This window comes from Opisthorchis viverrini (assembly GCF_000715545.1).
Source record: "Opisthorchis viverrini unplaced genomic scaffold opera_v5_20, whole genome shotgun sequence".
Lineage (NCBI taxonomy): Eukaryota > Metazoa > Platyhelminthes > Trematoda > Opisthorchiida > Opisthorchiidae > Opisthorchis > Opisthorchis viverrini.
This window is the reverse complement of record NW_008751676.1, coordinates 325,931-342,911: the sequence shown is the minus strand read 5'-3', so window position 1 is coordinate 342,911 and position 16,981 is coordinate 325,931. Positions and strand designations below refer to the sequence as shown.

At 40.9% G+C, this 16,981-nt stretch overlaps 1 protein-coding gene across 1 annotated transcript in view; it reads left to right on the top strand.

Annotated features, from left to right (window-relative positions):
* The window catches only part of T265_12870 (hypothetical protein), a gene marked incomplete at both ends in the record, with an annotated part of 88,534 nt that overhangs the window by 32,195 nt on the left and 39,358 nt on the right, over positions 1-16,981 (top strand). Inside the window, 5 exons of the mRNA XM_009165972.1 lie at positions 198-313; positions 5,062-5,197; positions 9,461-9,568; positions 12,260-12,395; positions 14,994-15,157. Of these exons, the coding sequence (XP_009164236.1) occupies positions 198-313; positions 5,062-5,197; positions 9,461-9,568; positions 12,260-12,395; positions 14,994-15,157 (660 nt within the window). The remainder of the gene's footprint in view (positions 1-197; positions 314-5,061; positions 5,198-9,460; positions 9,569-12,259; positions 12,396-14,993; positions 15,158-16,981) is intronic.

The following is a 16,981-nucleotide window of genomic DNA, read 5'->3' as shown; positions in this document are numbered from 1 at the left end:
TAGTTTGTCAAAACCTCTGTGCAACAAGCAAAAAAAACCTTGCTGATGTCAATGGTCGATGATCTGTTGTCCTGACTACTTGGTCCACCTATTGGTTGACCTAAAAATTTTTCACTTATCGGCAGTTGATATACTTGTAAATTGTTCTTGGAGAAGAGCGATGGACTTGACCAACTTATTCGTGCTTACATTTACAGAATCAAAGTGTAACAATGTGGACTGCAATCGATGTTACTCGAAGCAAGGGAAAAGTATATGCTGTCATGAACAATGTCTAGGAGGCTGTACTGGTCCAGAACCAACCCAGTGCAATGTAAGTGGCTTGAGATGTTGTTGTAGTGTGACGTACTACTGTTGCTTTGACCTTATTTACACTGGCGTCCCTCAGTGAAACATGTGCCAGGTATTTCTCCCTTCGGTATTTGCTTCCACATTTTCAAACTATAGTTACCGGTCGATCACCTCTTACTTTGTTCCAATGCTCTTCTAAACTTTTCAAATCCTTCTCATGAGGTTTCAACCTGCACTTTAGTAATTAATTGCATAGATTAATGTCAAAGCTGCCCGTTGGACAAGATGCGTACTTCGGTTGAATCTGAAGGAGTTGAGTTTGGGCATATTCTCGTATCTCAGCTAGAACATGTAAACTATGGGCTCTTAGAAACCAGACGTACGTTCATAAGCTCAACCTTTCGGCTTGTGTAGGCAAAACATCACACAAGTGCCGAATAATGGATAACTAATACTGTAAGAGAACCGAAGATATAGGGTGTAGTGCCCAGCCAACAAGACAGTGCGATTTACCCTGAAGGCCTGTCCCAGTATAACAACAAAAACATTTGTAGAGATCTGCAGCACGATAAACGACGAATCATTGCATCGTATTCTATACTCTAGCTACCTTCTCGCATACCATGTTCCTTTTTCTGAATGCTCCATCCTGTGCACCCTGCATCCTATGCACCTAAATTTTCCACCCAGCCAAACCAAAACTGACCAAGCGGTAGCCATTATATTGACGAATAAGTTGACCGGTTGACATACTTCAACAATGTGGGTGACAGACTTTACAGTGCCGTTAGGGTGAATTGAATCAAAAAGCTGAATGGCGAAGAGTTTTATCTTCAGTTGTGACAGAAAATTCCGAAAAAAAAACAGAATTTTCTGAGCGAGTCATTCATTCTTGCGTGATTACTTGAGAAAAAGGATTTAGTGCCAAACGTTCGTGTTAAGCTCGCAAATTAACCTTCAGAAGTTTTTGTCTTTGAGCTGGTTCATCAGATAAGTGTAGATTGACGAGGGTATAAATTAACGACACTACTGGGATAAGCCGAGAACTTACAGACTGAAAGGTCTACGGTTCGAACCCAACCTCAGCATCTTGACTACGTCCCTCTAGGCTTGGACAGTCTGGCAGAACGATTATTGTTTGCGTGTATTAGTATGGATGTTTACCACACATCAGTTTTATCAGCAAGTTTCTTTCATCACCGGCATAATCATTTATGACAATTCTGAGATGAACATGACCGTGAACCACTTATTATGCTCCTTACGAGACTGAGAACACTGGTTTGAGGGTTCGACCTAACCTAAATTTATCGCCTATAAGATTTGGGCATCCGAAATTTCCGACAGTAGAGTAAGTGACACTTACTTGGTGAAGACGGAATTCTAAATCATACTCTTCAGTCACTTTATATATTTTGAATCGGCCTTACCCGGATCAGCACTCTGCCTGAAAGCCTTATTGCTCTGAGAAGTGTTCGCAACAATTCTGGTTCTTCGAATTTGTAACACAGTAGACCGGTTCGCCAAGATCCCCTAACTCACATTTCGCCTTTTAACGAAAGACGTGGACCACGATTGGTTTCAACTCTGTTTTCTCCTTGAAAAAAATCACCGAATAAATCATTCCTTAAAATAAACAGACCAGTGGATTTACTTCACTTATCTGTCATGCACCTTTGAAGTATTGTCTGCCACTAGCTACCGGAGGAGTTGATTTATGAGGTTGGAAGACACTTTTGTTAATAAAATTTTGCCGATTTTTTTCACGTACTATCAGACTGTTTTAGTTACACATATCTTTTTCTAGGTCACTTGTGTCTTTAAGCTATTAATGACAGTTTTTCGAAGCAAAGCATTGGATTATTAAAACTTTATTCAAAAAAAGCAGAGTGCTAAATAGATTATTCTAACCTGTCAATTATACAAAGAACATCTTTAGCTCAGACGCAAAAGTTGGAGTGAAAGTGCATTGCGGAACACATCTGGTAATAAACACAAACCCGCATATTAAATGCATGCAAAAAATTCTTAGTTGATTCACCCTTCGAGAACTTTTGACGTTCCTATCATACATGGAAAATGTTTTCTGACGATCAGCATCTGAACATATGTCGTTAACAGGGGCCGGACTAGACATCTTTCTTCTGATTTGGCTCTTAATTTGGGGGATGTATTTTGTCCCAAGTATAGTATATAATCCTTTCCAGCACAAAATATACCATATTTTAGTGCAGTATAACATACAATGCTATACCATGTTGTACTTTATTATGCTTTGCTGTACAATACTGCCCTATACCGTACTGTGCTATACCATACCACAATAAACTATGCTACGCTGTACTATACCATAAAAAACATACTATACCCTACTAAAGAGTGCTATCTACACTACACTATACCGTACTCTACTTTACTTTACCCTTTCATATTACACTCTACTATGTTATACTGCACCACGCTGCACTGCGCTATACCACACCACGTTGTGTTATGTCATAAAGTAACACATATGTAATAATGCATATAAATTTTACTAGATTGCATTTCGCTACAAACATCCCCATTATTTCAACCCAAACAGTTTTATTTTCTGAATGGTCTCGCAATTAGATCTTACCGAATGAAAAGAGGGATAATATTTGCTGTACCAGGTTTATGAACGTTTGGCTGCCCTAACTTTATGTTTTTGCAAACCTACGCTTTTAATTTACCAACATAGTCCCTAGCTTCTAGGAGACATTAAAAATTTTGAATATCGGGTGATTTTGCAAACATCCAACATGACTACGGTGGAGGGTATCGAGGTGGTATCGTTGAATATTATGCACTTTGCTGCATTCAACCTGAATTTCGTCGAGCAGTATGATTGGGCCCTTATTGATGGCTTCAGTGGAAACGTTGTCACTGGTAAACTCAGGGTAAGACTTTAGCGAAGGAGTACGATCAACTGTGGCTTATCTCATCTGTATAGGTGCTGCATAGGGGGCTGTCACGAGCTAACTGTTTGACTGCAAAATATTCGGATGCGAATTCCTAAACGCAGTAAACAAGCGGTCCCAGAATAACGTAACCGTAATGGATTTTAAGGTTATTTCCAAGAAGGGTTAACTAATTTTAATAAGAAGCCGTCCTAGTTTGAAGGTCGCAGCACGTCAAATTGCCTCTGAATTGTTATGCTTGTAGCTATTCTGGTTCCCCATGAGCTAGGGAGGGTCACTAATCCTACTGATGTAGCAAAACGTAGCCTCTACCGCAGCAGACGTTTAGCTCGATCGCAGTAACCGGAACAAATGGGTTCACTGAGTATTCCTCAAGGACCACACTCATACCGCTAAGCTATACTTGTAATTGAATTTGTTGTCAGGCTACTTTGATGATAACCACAGGAACTACGTTTGGTCGCCAGAGCGATAATGACACTGTAAATTTTTTTTGTGGGAAATGTAATCGGTAGATGGTAAGTTTTGTCACCTCGTAGATATCACTCTATACCAAAAAATAACCAGCCCGCAAGTTTCCTCGGAGCGAATACACTTGTGGGCTAAAGCTGGTGGACGTAATCTGAAAAATAGATTCTTTAAGTACTAGTCAAGTAAGTGCTTTACCAATCGGAGAGTGGTGATGAGGCTGTCTTTTACGGAGTTTCTATACGCCCATTTATAAGCCCACATCACTTCATTATGTGGGTCGCTTCAAAGTTGTTCTTGATGGATCTCAACTTTGAAGAACTTATTGGGATCTACACGCACATACACCGTTCACCAAAGGGAACGATTAAATGCAAATTACAATCTATAAGGGGGTATAAGTTGGGTTAACATCCGGCAGAAGGAAGGACAAGGGAGCTGAGCAGTGCTCAAGGCACACATTTTAGCGCACAGTCCAAAGTGTTTCATTCTTTATCAAACTGCTCAGTCAGAAATGACATACTGTGGGTTGAATGTTCCCCTAGTTTCAACCAGCTTCCAGGGTGACAGAATGTTTATCCCGGTTGTTCTATAGCTAGAAGTTGTATGTTTCATCCATTTTGAATAAGAAACTAGTCAAAGTACACCCTCACAAAAACCTGCAGTTTGTTGTTCTTCGAAACCGTTTTTATTTGTGTTTCGAGTTTTGTCCTTCTGGCTCACCTTATTTGTCCTCCGAAGCGTTCATTTATCAAGGTTGCCGAGTTAAAAAGTTAGAACCGTGTTGACATTTTTACGCTGACTTTTATATGAAATCCCAGAATAGAAAAACCCAGGGTTGTTGAGCTGAATTGTTTTTCGTCTTATCAGAACAGGGTAAGACTGCTCTGTTTCGAAAAACAGGAGTGCTGGCTGGGTGTGCTCCATGACCGAATAGACTGAATAACTAGAGTCCTATTTGTGTCTATGCTTGTGACATATTCCAACAAATTTTCATCTACCTTAGCTTTTGATGATACGTGGATATCTGAAGCCAGTACTGACTGGTCTTAGGGCGCTGCGTTGTTTATCTCCAGTCACGTGTCTGGAGTAAAGGGGAACATGTGAAACAAATATTAATCATCTGCTCATGGCTAGCTCCATCATTTCGTGCAATAAAGCCCACGAATTTATGAAAGCTGTCATCTATGCAATATAAAGATCAATGCTTCCTGCCATGAAACTCATGCTCGAAATTAACTGATTATTGATCAGCGGAGTCTACCCAGTGTTCTAGTAGTATAACCACCTAAAAAGTGCGAGCAGCACGGTTTTTTTATGTATGCAGTCATATAAACTGCTTGAACTTCTTTTTCACCAGGCTTGTAAAGAGTACATCGACTCTGGCACGTGTGTCGCACATTGTCCGCAGAATCCTGTGGTAAAGAACGGTGAGATGACTCAAAATCCCCAATTCAAATATCGTCTGGGTGCCCTGTGTGTAGCCGATTGTCCACGTGAGTGATTTTATCTTCATCTTTATAACCAATCTCTCATCACCTTCAAATCCTAATACAGTGATATCTCCCCAAAGATTACACGATTAGAAGCAAATCATAGCAGTGAAGAACGTTTCATTCTACTTAGCTTTTTAAAAAATGAATCGCCTTGGATTAATGTACGCGACAGTTAACAATTTATGGAAAAACAAACTGTGCAAAACTAATATCTGTGGGTTATTTTCCACAGCAAGATTTTTTATAAATGACTGAGTATATGCACTCGACGACAACTCCCAAGCTTGCCTTGCACGAATAGGATGTCCTTAACTGATAATGTTACGGGGACCCTCTGAACAGTACCTTTCAGCGATTCTTTTTACTGAGAGCTTAGTCAAAATGTCAAAAAGGCCCTTTTACGCAAGGATTTTGAATTTTTTTGACCAGTCTGATTTCGCGTCAGCGCGGTAGCTAGTGGACACACTACTCCGCTCGGTCGAGTTGTATATTTACTTGTGCACGTTTCGTCAACCAAGCAAATGCTCTCGAGAGTATTCTTTAGTTGAAAGGTAACTTTTCACGTGGTCTCAAACTATTGGTGCACACTAGCAGGACACCAGAAGCAAGGAAGCAGCATGCGTTGTGAGTTCGCCCAAATCCACTTGCTCAGCTGTAATGTGATGGTTATGGGTCTAAATAAATGGAAGTTGGAAGAGTGTTCCAAGCAACCACACAACTTGGACGAATAGACCGCCGATGATATGGGCCAGCGGGATGAGACATCTAAATCGTGGCAACAAACGACCCCGTTCACTACACCAAGATATTTGTACGAATATACAGTAACTTAGATCAACATGGATCAATTAAAACCATGTTGATACACTTCAGCAATCAATGAATATTAGGAATACATAATTTGGTCTGTTCAATTTATTCATTTTCAAATAGATCCAGTCCGTTATGTGAAGATACCTGGCGTGACAGAATAGGACCCGTCAGTTTTGTTTGTTGTTCCCCCCCCCCCTAAAGTAAATCTTTGATCAATTCAATACATAGCGATAATATGAGTCAAAATAAGTCTGTTACATCTTACTTTGTTTGTTTTCCGGTTGCTTACATATGATATATACGAAAGTGGCATCTCGCCTCCTCGCCCGAAGTGGATAGTGAGGAATAAACAATTTGTCATTTATAAGGAATCTACAATTACAGTGTGTTATTGTCATATGCTGAAGATTCAGATTAACCTTGATGAAGTTCGATCTTGTCGTGACACTTCTCAAAAGGTCGATGAAAAAACTGGACGTCAGCCTATTGGTTTTTGTCATCACTCCAACTCTCCAGCGAGGCCTAACCGCTGAATCTTCAGCAATCTTGTATCGTAACTGAACAAAATATTTCACCTATTTAGCCATAAACGCTCCCATGAATTTAATTTGAGGCGCCCGTTAGTATTGACACCCTGAAAATTGTTCCACCTGAAACAGTTGAAGAATAAAATAAACGAGAGTTTCAGTTAAATTACATTTGAGTCTTCCTCTAAACCAACTTTGTTTGAAGTCAACTGTTCAAGACTGCATGTCATACTTCACTTGAAACGGCTTGTGAATCAGTACTCTGAAGTCAGATGAAGGGCGGACTAATGTAGCGAAGTTAGCGAAGACAGTAGTGGATTCTTTTATAACAGGATTACTTTTCATGGCAGCTCAGTTTAGCACCTGTCAATTAGGATCTCTCTGAGAATTAAACTACCCTCACTCAGTACAATGCAATTCATGTGATGAAAACTCAACAGAGTAGTTTACTCACTAAGGATACCTTAGTATTTTTGATTGCATCTACGATTCACTGGACGTTAATAGGTGGCGTGTTTTGATAAACGTCAAAAGAGGCCTTTTGTATTCCTTATGCATTTTTGCAATGATCGAGTGCACGAAAAAGCCATTCATTTGCCTGAGCATAAAGAGTCATATGTTTCAACGCTACGAGAAATCATATCCAATTTGTGTCACTTAAACACTTTCGGAAATTTCCAGTTGATTTCAAGAACCCCCCTGTTGGAGTTTCGAAATGAAGGTGCACGAAACCTTTAATCAAAACAGTGATCGTACGCATACTACGTTCCTAAGACCTGTACCAATTGACCAATTAGAGCATTTTGACGAACATTTACACGTAATGTGTTTTGAGACAGGTATGGTGGACGGTTAGTTGGTTGACTGACGGTTTCACAAGCCATTGTTCANCACCTATTTAGCCATAAACGCTCCCGTGAGTTTAATTTGAGGTGCCCGTTAGTATTGACACCCTGAAAATTGTTCCACCTGAAACAGTTGAAGAATAAAATAAACGAGAGTTTCAGTTAAATTACATTTGAGTCTTCCTCTAAACCAACTTCGTTTGAAGTCAACTGTTCAAGACTGCATGTCATACTTCACTTGAAACGGCTTGTGAATCAGTACTCTGAAGTCAGATAAAGGGCGGTCTAATGTAGTGAAGTTAGCGAAGACAGTAGTGGATTCTTTTATAACAGTATTACTTTTCATGGCAGCTCAGTTTAGTACCTGTCAATTAGGATCTCTCTGAGGATTAAACTACCCTCACTCAGTACAATGCAATTCATGTGATGAAAACTCAACAGAGTAATTTACTCACTAAGGATACCTTAGTATTTTTGATTGCTTCTACGATTCACTGGACGTTAATAGGTGGTGTCTTTTGACAAAAGTCAAACGAGGCCTTTTGTATTCCTTACGCATTTTTGCAATGATCGAGTGCACGAAAAAGCCATTCATTTGCCTGAGCATAAAGAGTCATATGTTTCAACGCTACGAGAAATCATATCCAATTTGTGTCACTTAAACACTTTCGGAAATTTCCAGTTGATTTCAAGAACCCCCCTGTTGGAGTTTCGAAATGAAGGTGCACGAAACCTTTAATCAAAACAGTGATCGTACGCATACTACGTTCCTAAGACCTGTACCAATTGACCAATTAGAGCATTTTGACGAACATTTACACGTAATGTGTTTTGAGACAGGTATGGTGGACGGTTAGTTGGTTGACTGACGGTTTCACAAGCCATTGTTCAGCGCCAATTGTACGTGGTCCCAAAAGTTGAAAGACATTCGAGCCCTCAAAGCAAATGAATTAACGTGCCTGGCTTTAAGAACAAGTCTCCCTATCAGACGCAGATAGATTTGAAATCCGATTCGGCTTCCGAAACTTGAAAGGCGAATTTCAAATTACGTTTCACATTACAAGTCGGTGTCTTACGTTGTGCGCGTCTCATACTCTCCTGAACACACTCCGTGCGAGACATCAGCTCTACCACCTGGGTCCGACAGGTGGTTGAACTGAAATCGGTTTACATGTCATGACTTTAAGATTACTGTGCCGTGATTCCAATGAATCTTACGGGAAACAAACTTGGTAATACCATCAGAGATGGCAGCATTCAGTGTTCGCTACCACTTGCAGCTTGCTGGAAAGGAAAATGAACACGTGATAGCATGACCGGATATTTATCAGGACATCTATCAGCCAGTCGGAACTCAAACATCGTATGTTAATGAATGTACAGCTCAATACAGCTCAGTGGTTAAGGCACGAAACTACTGATCGGTAGGTTCATGGTTTGAAAACAACCCCGGTAGTCAAGCGTTCCTGTCTAGGTTTGGGGAACCTAGCAGCCTCTGAGCCCTCCTGCACCCTCTGTGTGACACGTTAACTAGACGCCGAAAGGGTTGTGTAGCTGAAAGATTAGTATAACTGACTGTCAGTTCACCGCAATTCACTGCAGAAAGAAACCCTTCCCGAACACAGGTGACTCATGTGCAGAGTTACAAACCGCAATGCTCTTCAGCTATATCCTACAATGCGATTCCCCCCAGACGTCCTCCAAGAGTAAGTGCATTGTATTCCTCTTTAGTGAGCTCTATTTAAGGCACTGGTATGCATCGAAAGATACTGTTTGTGTTCTCAATGATCGCTGGTTGGATTTCGGCTACAACATCGAAATCAGCCATCCTAGAACAAATTAACGCCCTGAACCTGATGAACATGGCTGAACCACACATTGTAGGTATCTACTTCAGACATTCAAAGGTTTCTCGCTAGTAATGCGTTTTTCACGTCTCTTCTTTGCTTCAGTGCACTGGTTCAGTTCACTCGATTAGCAGAAATCCCAGCGTTTCTCGTAACACTGGAACTGTTATGTTGGCAGACAATCAGTCTTGGTCTCGTTGTACCTCGATGTTCTTTGTTTACTTTTTTCAGCCGGTTTTCTCGTTGAAAGCGGTGCCTGCGTGACTCATTGCACAAGACCTGGAACCCATGCGGTCGGCCGAAATTGCCTGCCTTGTGACGGGGGACGATGCCCTATAAGTGAGTATTAGACATGCCCAGACAGACGGTGCAAATCACTTTTGACTAGATTTTTCGAAAACCATTCATCTTTAGACCACTTTTCACCTACGTACAAGTTTGTTCAACTGGCTGATATAATCATATACGATCTAAGATTGGTTGCTCCAAAAACCGTCCGTTGTATTAAGTAGGCAATTAATTTTTCGTAAACTATGGACTCGAATGAACATATTGATTGTATTTTCCCTTGCAATATCTGAAAGTTTGGTATTCCACACTGTCTTATAGAGTCAAGTGACAAATTTTCTTACTTGTCCTATGTGGGCACTTGATGGTCTTGAATATACCACCACTTCATCTGACACTCGCTTACCACTACTATTTCGTCACTTGTCAATAGGGTCTAATTCACTTGGAAAAATAACGCACACGGCCTTGACGAGTCGGTTATGAGGAGTAGATATGAACAGTGAAGTGGTCCTATAATAGGGTTCACATTCAGGTCTTGGGGAAGTGTTTCTTTTTACGGGTAGGTCCCTATTCAGAGCGATCGACCACATCTTTATTTAAACATTACAGTCCCATAAGTCGTGGGTGAGATGCCTGACGTTTTGTGAATTATGTGGAAGAGTACGTCAGATGATGAATCGCACAATATATTATTGTTTCTGTTTTGTTGCGTTTGAAATAACGTCCTTGAACGATTGACATCAGAAGTCACTACAAACTCTAATGACCTACTTAGTTGCAGGATTTTAATGACTGAAATACAAACTCTGTGAGTTTAGTCATAGTCCCAAGAGTAGTATGCTTTTACCTGTCACTCACGGCGCCGTCCTGTGAGCTGTTAGACCGTAGCCGTTAGAGATCAGATATAATGATGGATTTGTTAGTTTGTAATGGACCAAGACTTAGCAGATTTACTTGAAATAAACAAACAAATTTCGCTTGCTTGACACTCAAGTGTGAAGTAACCCACTTTATGTCTGCACGTGCATATCTAGAGTGCGCAAAACTGGGAGACATATGATAGGTAACTTTATACAACAGCAAGCAAAAATTCCATGGCTTCAATACTTTTCGGTTGTTCTTCAACTATTGCATTAACAACTACAAAAAGCTTAGCAGCGTCCGATGACGTCCGTCACCGATCAGTTCACTTTATATGAAAAGGCTACGTTAATTACCACGATGTCATTGTTTGAGAACTTGTTATTTAACCGGATTACCAGCCATATGAATGTGCTTTCATCTAGTTTACTTCAACGTGGATTAATTTAATAAACACCAAGCTCACGATTTACCGTAGGTTGCATGATTTATTTTATACGCACGAACCATGAAGCCATTCATTTTACGAAACATTCAGTTATCGAGCTGGGACTTTGTCAAAGAGGGTAACAAGTAGAGCTAAACTTGATTTGTGAACATCAGGTCTCACCAATGCTAAACGGGAGATAATCAACGTATCCCTGTTCCCGAACAAACAGTTCATTTTTGATGGACTAAAGTGCTAACCGGAACTAAATTGGCGCACCAAAGAGTTTTCATTTCCCCTGTTTCCAAAGATGGTTTATCCATGTCGGGGAGTCCTTACCGATCCATTCAGGAGGATGTGAACCCTCCCACCAATCTTATGTTGAGTTTCACCTGACCAGAAAGAAGTGGTATCTTAAGAAGAAGTCACTACTTGTGGTGGACATATTACAGAACCAGTGTAAATATTCCAAAGGAAGCCCACATGAAATGAAGGGATAAAGCTGTTTCTTTTCTTGGGGATGCTGTAGAGTCTGGTATTCATTTTTCCAGTGAATGACACTAGGGAATTTCAGTGATAAATTCATTGGTGATGTATTTTACCAGCTACTTTATTGTCATGCCATTTCTTTCATAACGTTCAGTTCATCAAAAGATCGTCCTACTCCAGTCAAATTTGAAACTTGAACCTCGCCTGTCCAATAGGCAGTGGTCATTAGTTTAGTCAATCCTGAGACTTTTAGAAAGAAGTCTGATAATGACCTTTGGCGTGGCAGTTGTATGATGGCTCGACCGCAACTGACCATATCTAAGCACCCACCTTCTATGATTGAAGCTAAATCCCGCCTTCCAAGATGAAAACATCATAGAGGCCTATTGTGTGAAATGCGTACTGATGGGCTAAAAACTCTGTACTATAATCTCGTGTCAGTGGTTGATAAACAGAAACAAAGTGAGGATCGGCTGCTCTTTGAGGTTAAAAAGTTTGAAATATGACTTTTAGACATCGTTTAAGAAGGGCTTGGTAAACAATTGATAGTTTTAATTGGGCAGCGTTTCAATTTTCAAACTGATTAAAGACTTATAGACATTTGCACCATATGATACGTCAATGAGAGAAACTTTGCGACGCATATACCTTCCCACACACTTCAAATCCGCCCGCTTCTTAGACAGGCCTCAAAACAGTTAACCCATAGAACTGAGTGGTTAAAATGGAAGTTCCCTAGTTGGCCGATTATCTGAGTTAAGAATTTATTTCCCTGTTCAGTGGGTCTACAACCTTAAGGTTCATCAACGTCCATGGTGGCTCTTAGTCCTCCAGTTTGGATCTATATTTATGCTCCATCAGAGTTTCCTACCAAAAATAAAATGAATTTTGTGTGAGACTAGTTTTATCACTCCTCAGGAAGCAAGTAACTCTTCACAATCCATTGTTTTCCTTGTGAACAGCTTGCAAACTTGAATATCCTTTATCGCACAGCGGTTCAGAAAAGCAAATTATTAATGCTGTGAACCTCAGAAGCTTAACGAATTGCACGCATCTCCAAGGAAATCTGGTAATCACCAACGAATCGTTCCATATCAAGTGAGCAGTTTTCCCATCTACTGATGATTGGATGTTACACGTTCTTGTCCTTTTTAGCTTTACTGTTTGTTATACTCGCCTTTAGCCTGAAAAACTTTACTCCCAATGTGCCTCACTCTGGTTGGATTGCATCACCTTTCGTTCAAGCTGATTAGAGCTCGCTTGTAACAGTCGCTTGAAAAATCCAAGCTTGCACAGGTGACTCTCAATACGTTCTCTGAAGTGGTCGTGAAAATTTGGAAAAAAGTGCTCGATTCGTCAAAAGTAGTGACTACTCTCCATACTTCACTCTTATTATCATCCGAGTTTGGGTCTCTACTGGGACTTAAGATCCCCGCTTGTTTAGTCTGAACCCGATAAAATGTGTCCTTCATTCTCACTGTGTATGGACTTCTGTGGTCACTGTGACCCTGACCAGATCTAACCTAGGCACTGATGAAAATTTTACTGTTATAACTGTCGCATAAATCGCTGAATTCTCCTGTAACTCCGCTGTTAATACCCCCCGATCACTGCTGCCAGGCCCTCATATTCATTGTATCATCCCATTAGTGCGTTTTTGATTGCACAGTGATCATGTTCATATCCGACTATAATCGCATGCTTCACCCAAGCCACGGTGATGTTTTTATCCGTCTCTGGAACGGAATATGCACATCCTTACATCCTACATGACTCCGCCAGGAACGCACTGGTTTGTCATCATGGTAACTGACATTTTTTCCGTACACACAAAACATAGTCTCTAGTCATGATCACAATAACATTCCCCTGAGTCATCGAATTTGCTGGACCGCTGGCTTCGTTCGTTGCAGAACTAAATGGATGAGCACATGCTTGAACGAAAAGTATCACTGAAAACGAGATGAATGAGCGTGCAAATCAGATTACCGTGAGGTTGCACTCAGACGCCGACAGACGTAGGAATGCGGATTTCGCGCTGCAACTTGGGAACATCATTCGAGATCAGTTTCAGACTCCGAGATTGACTCAGATCAGGGTGTCCGTGAAAGATTCGTGAATGTGGTTGAATGGTCAAAGTACAATGGATTTCGAATGGTATTCAAATCTAGACTGTTGGACAGTTGGTGAATGCCTATTACACGCGACAAAACTTTGGAAATATGGAAAGAAATCTTGTCCTACATTCCTTGTTGGCTAAGCATGCGTGTTTTGGTCAGAAAGATATTTCCTCGAACTATCCTAATGCTGACAAGGAATCCTTCAAAGTAAACGATGGAAGTGCTTTAAAATTAGAGTGACTAACTAAGGCGTCGGTAACACAAAGCCGCCTGATAGAGGTTTTTCTAATTAGATTTTACCGGTGTATAATTAATGTATGAATAAATGGCTATCGTAAAACCTTGTGTAACCGTTTGCCATCTGTAGGCAACAATGGTACTGAGCAAATCTTTCGAGGATTGTATGTCTCTGAACGTTGGTAATGACTCACATTAATTCAGCCGCGTTTACCTTCGTGGTGGACGCTCGTCTAAACATCGTTGCGGTGATTTGATAGTTCATACCAAACTCTAGGAAATATAGTAAGTTATTTCTACCGATTGAAGAAGTTGGGTTTTCAACTTTGACTTCTACTGTCTCCTGTTGATTACCGTTCGAATAAGTACATTTACTAAAAAGGTTAGTTTTTTACTCAAAGGTTGGACTTCCAGCAGTATTGCACAAGCATGCTCGTTCGCAATTGGCAACCAGGCTTCACAAATTGCTCCATTACATTACGTTTCCAGTTTTAGACACGCTGATCGTAATTATGGCACAACAAAATGATTTCCGGACACTCAAATTGTCAATGGTGCCGTCCCCTGAATCACCCATTTTTACTGCTACGCAGTGAACCGCTAGATTAGAGCACTTTCTTTTATAGGGACAATAGGGCAATTAGAAATATCAGCAAAGAACTCTTTCGAATTTGTAAACCAGTCAGTCATTATTCGATCACGGTTAAACTGGAGCGTAGATTAGCTATTTTTAGTGTACCTAGTGTCCAGAAACTTTAGGAAGAAAGAGAGGTCAGCCTGATTTTCTCGGAAAATATTGGTGGTTTCTCACAGTATGGAAAACCTACTAATAAAATTGTATGAGAAGCACCTGTGCCTTATTGCGCATCACCACTGTATTGTTCAGTCATTAATTGCCAGAGATTTTAATTGAGCACATTCGCTTTGAGCTTAAGATAGCACAATGATTAAGAGGCGAAATTACTGGCCGAATGTCTGTAAGTTCAGCATTTAGACGGCTCCTATCTAGGCTACGGCACTCTGGCAAAGTCGAAGACTTCGTTCCTCCCCTGGATGGCATGGTGACTATGAGCCGAAAGTGCTACGGGATACACATGTCCTAGGCGAGTTTCCTAGGTGCATACCACGAACAGAGTGGCTTCAGCTATTCAGCTGTCCTATAGTTCGGCTTTCCCTGGGCGATAAAACTGCTGGACTCTCTCAACAGATTAATCTTAACGGTGAATTTATTCTCTCCTACAGTGCCCCGCCTCCAGTGCCGTAGTTTGAGCAAATAGCACTTCTGCTTTTTTACGTTTGCAGTACAACCGATCTGGAGACTTCGTTCTTTTGATTTCAGTCCCTCTATCCCTGGTCATGAACCCATTCGGGACATTGAGGAATTATGGGCGTTACATTCGCTTCGTGAAATTTTTGGATACGTCTACCTTGATCTCGGTTCGTTTGGTAACAAACTGAAGAACTTCAGTTTCCTCGAAAACCTTGTCAAAGTCAGCGGTTACCGTAAGTTCGTAAGCAGCATAACAGCCTTATTGTTGTTTGTGTCCAGAAACAACGCTCTGGTTCATGTTTATACCATGTGCTCCGCGTAGATACGTCTTCCTCTAAGGAGGGGACATTTCGGAAATAATATGTAATCCTTTGAACCTACAACTAACGTTCCAAAGGGCTATGCATTCCAGAAGTAAGCACATCTTCCAATAAAGCGAACCTCAATAATCAACGATCAAATCGTAAAATGAACGGCGAAGAATATTTTGAAAGTGTTTTGGTCATTTATCACACGAGTTTACCTTCAATGTTTGTGACGGTAATTGCTATATTTCTGACCATATCCTCCTTTTCACTGTCATCATAATTAGCATCTGGCGCTATCTTTCTCACAAAACAAAGTAGGTCGTATGTGTAAACTCTTCCTGTCAGGCCTACTCCAACAGAAGATTTGTTTCGAACAGTCTTAGCAAACTGACGGGACTGGAGCCCGTCGTAGATAATCGGCTACCATTTGTCCTAAACATCGTTGGTCAGCAGCATAAGCTATATTGACTACCACTGACAAGCAGTATGACCTCGAAGCAATGTCAAAGCTTATGGAACAGTCCAGTATGCGGGAACTGCGTTCCAGAAATCTTACTGTATTCAAAGGAATATAGTAAGCAAAGAATCACATAAAAATGTATTATTACAGATAAAATTGAGCAGTTCGTGTGAATGTGAAGTGACAAGCGTTGGAAAATAAAGTGGGTATCAAGTCAAGCACAGAATAGCTTTTCGAATTTCGAAGCTGCTTGGAAACAAGGTCACGTGGCCCATGTAGTTCTGCCGAGAAGTTTTCCGAAATATGCAGAGGGTGCAATACAAGTTTAAGTTCTCGCCTTGTATCACACATAACAGGAGCCTTGACATTAGGGAACAAACTAATTTTTACCAAATATGCGGAATAAAGCACGGTGTACTCAGTAAAATACATATAGCAGTAAGTGCTATTCATGCAAGAATCACTATTTTCCCTACCCCAAAGTAGTCATCTTCGAATATATATGTGTATTCCGACCAAAAGCTGCCACCTCGTGATGGTCAGAATTCAGCGCTTCAATCGTCCTTAGGCCGTACTGCCGATAACAACGTGCTAACATGACAAGTGTTATGCAGGAGGCAGTTTGCGATGAAATATGTTGATGTGAAACACCCTGAGATAAAAAATCGTACTGTTCGCTGCGAAACCCATGCAGCTTAGAATACACCTGATTAATGCAACAGAATTACGAATCCTCGAGCCTTGCATCGCCAGTGTGACCAGACTCACTGGTCAATGGCCCCAATAAACAGCATCTAGAAGAGGCAATCGGCCGTCGGTTTGTAGCTCAGATGTGTAAGACGAAACAACGGGAAGAGCCGAAAGGTGTCGAAGATATGAAAGTGGCAGCCACAAACAACCAAGATTGACGGTATGACAAGTTTTGTGTGGAGACAAATGGTAGCCAAGGTGGTGAAATACTATCACGCTGACGCAGCTATTATCAAAGAAATTTGGTGAGTTATCCAAAGAAAACTACTAGCGATTGGATACACATTCTTCAGGTCTGGAACTTCGCACGGGAGTCAATGGTAACATCACATCGGACTCAAGTGGGCTGATTACATGAATTAATCAATACTGGACTAATTCAGTTAGTGGATAATGGCAATCCTGCTTTAACCGTCAGGTTTCCTCTACCATTTCCGTCTACGTGCATGACCCTACCAAGTCTCATCAAGAGCTTGTGCTGGAAGAATTCTGTGAATAGTTACGAAGTGGTTTCTTAACTGTTCGGTCAGCTGATTGCT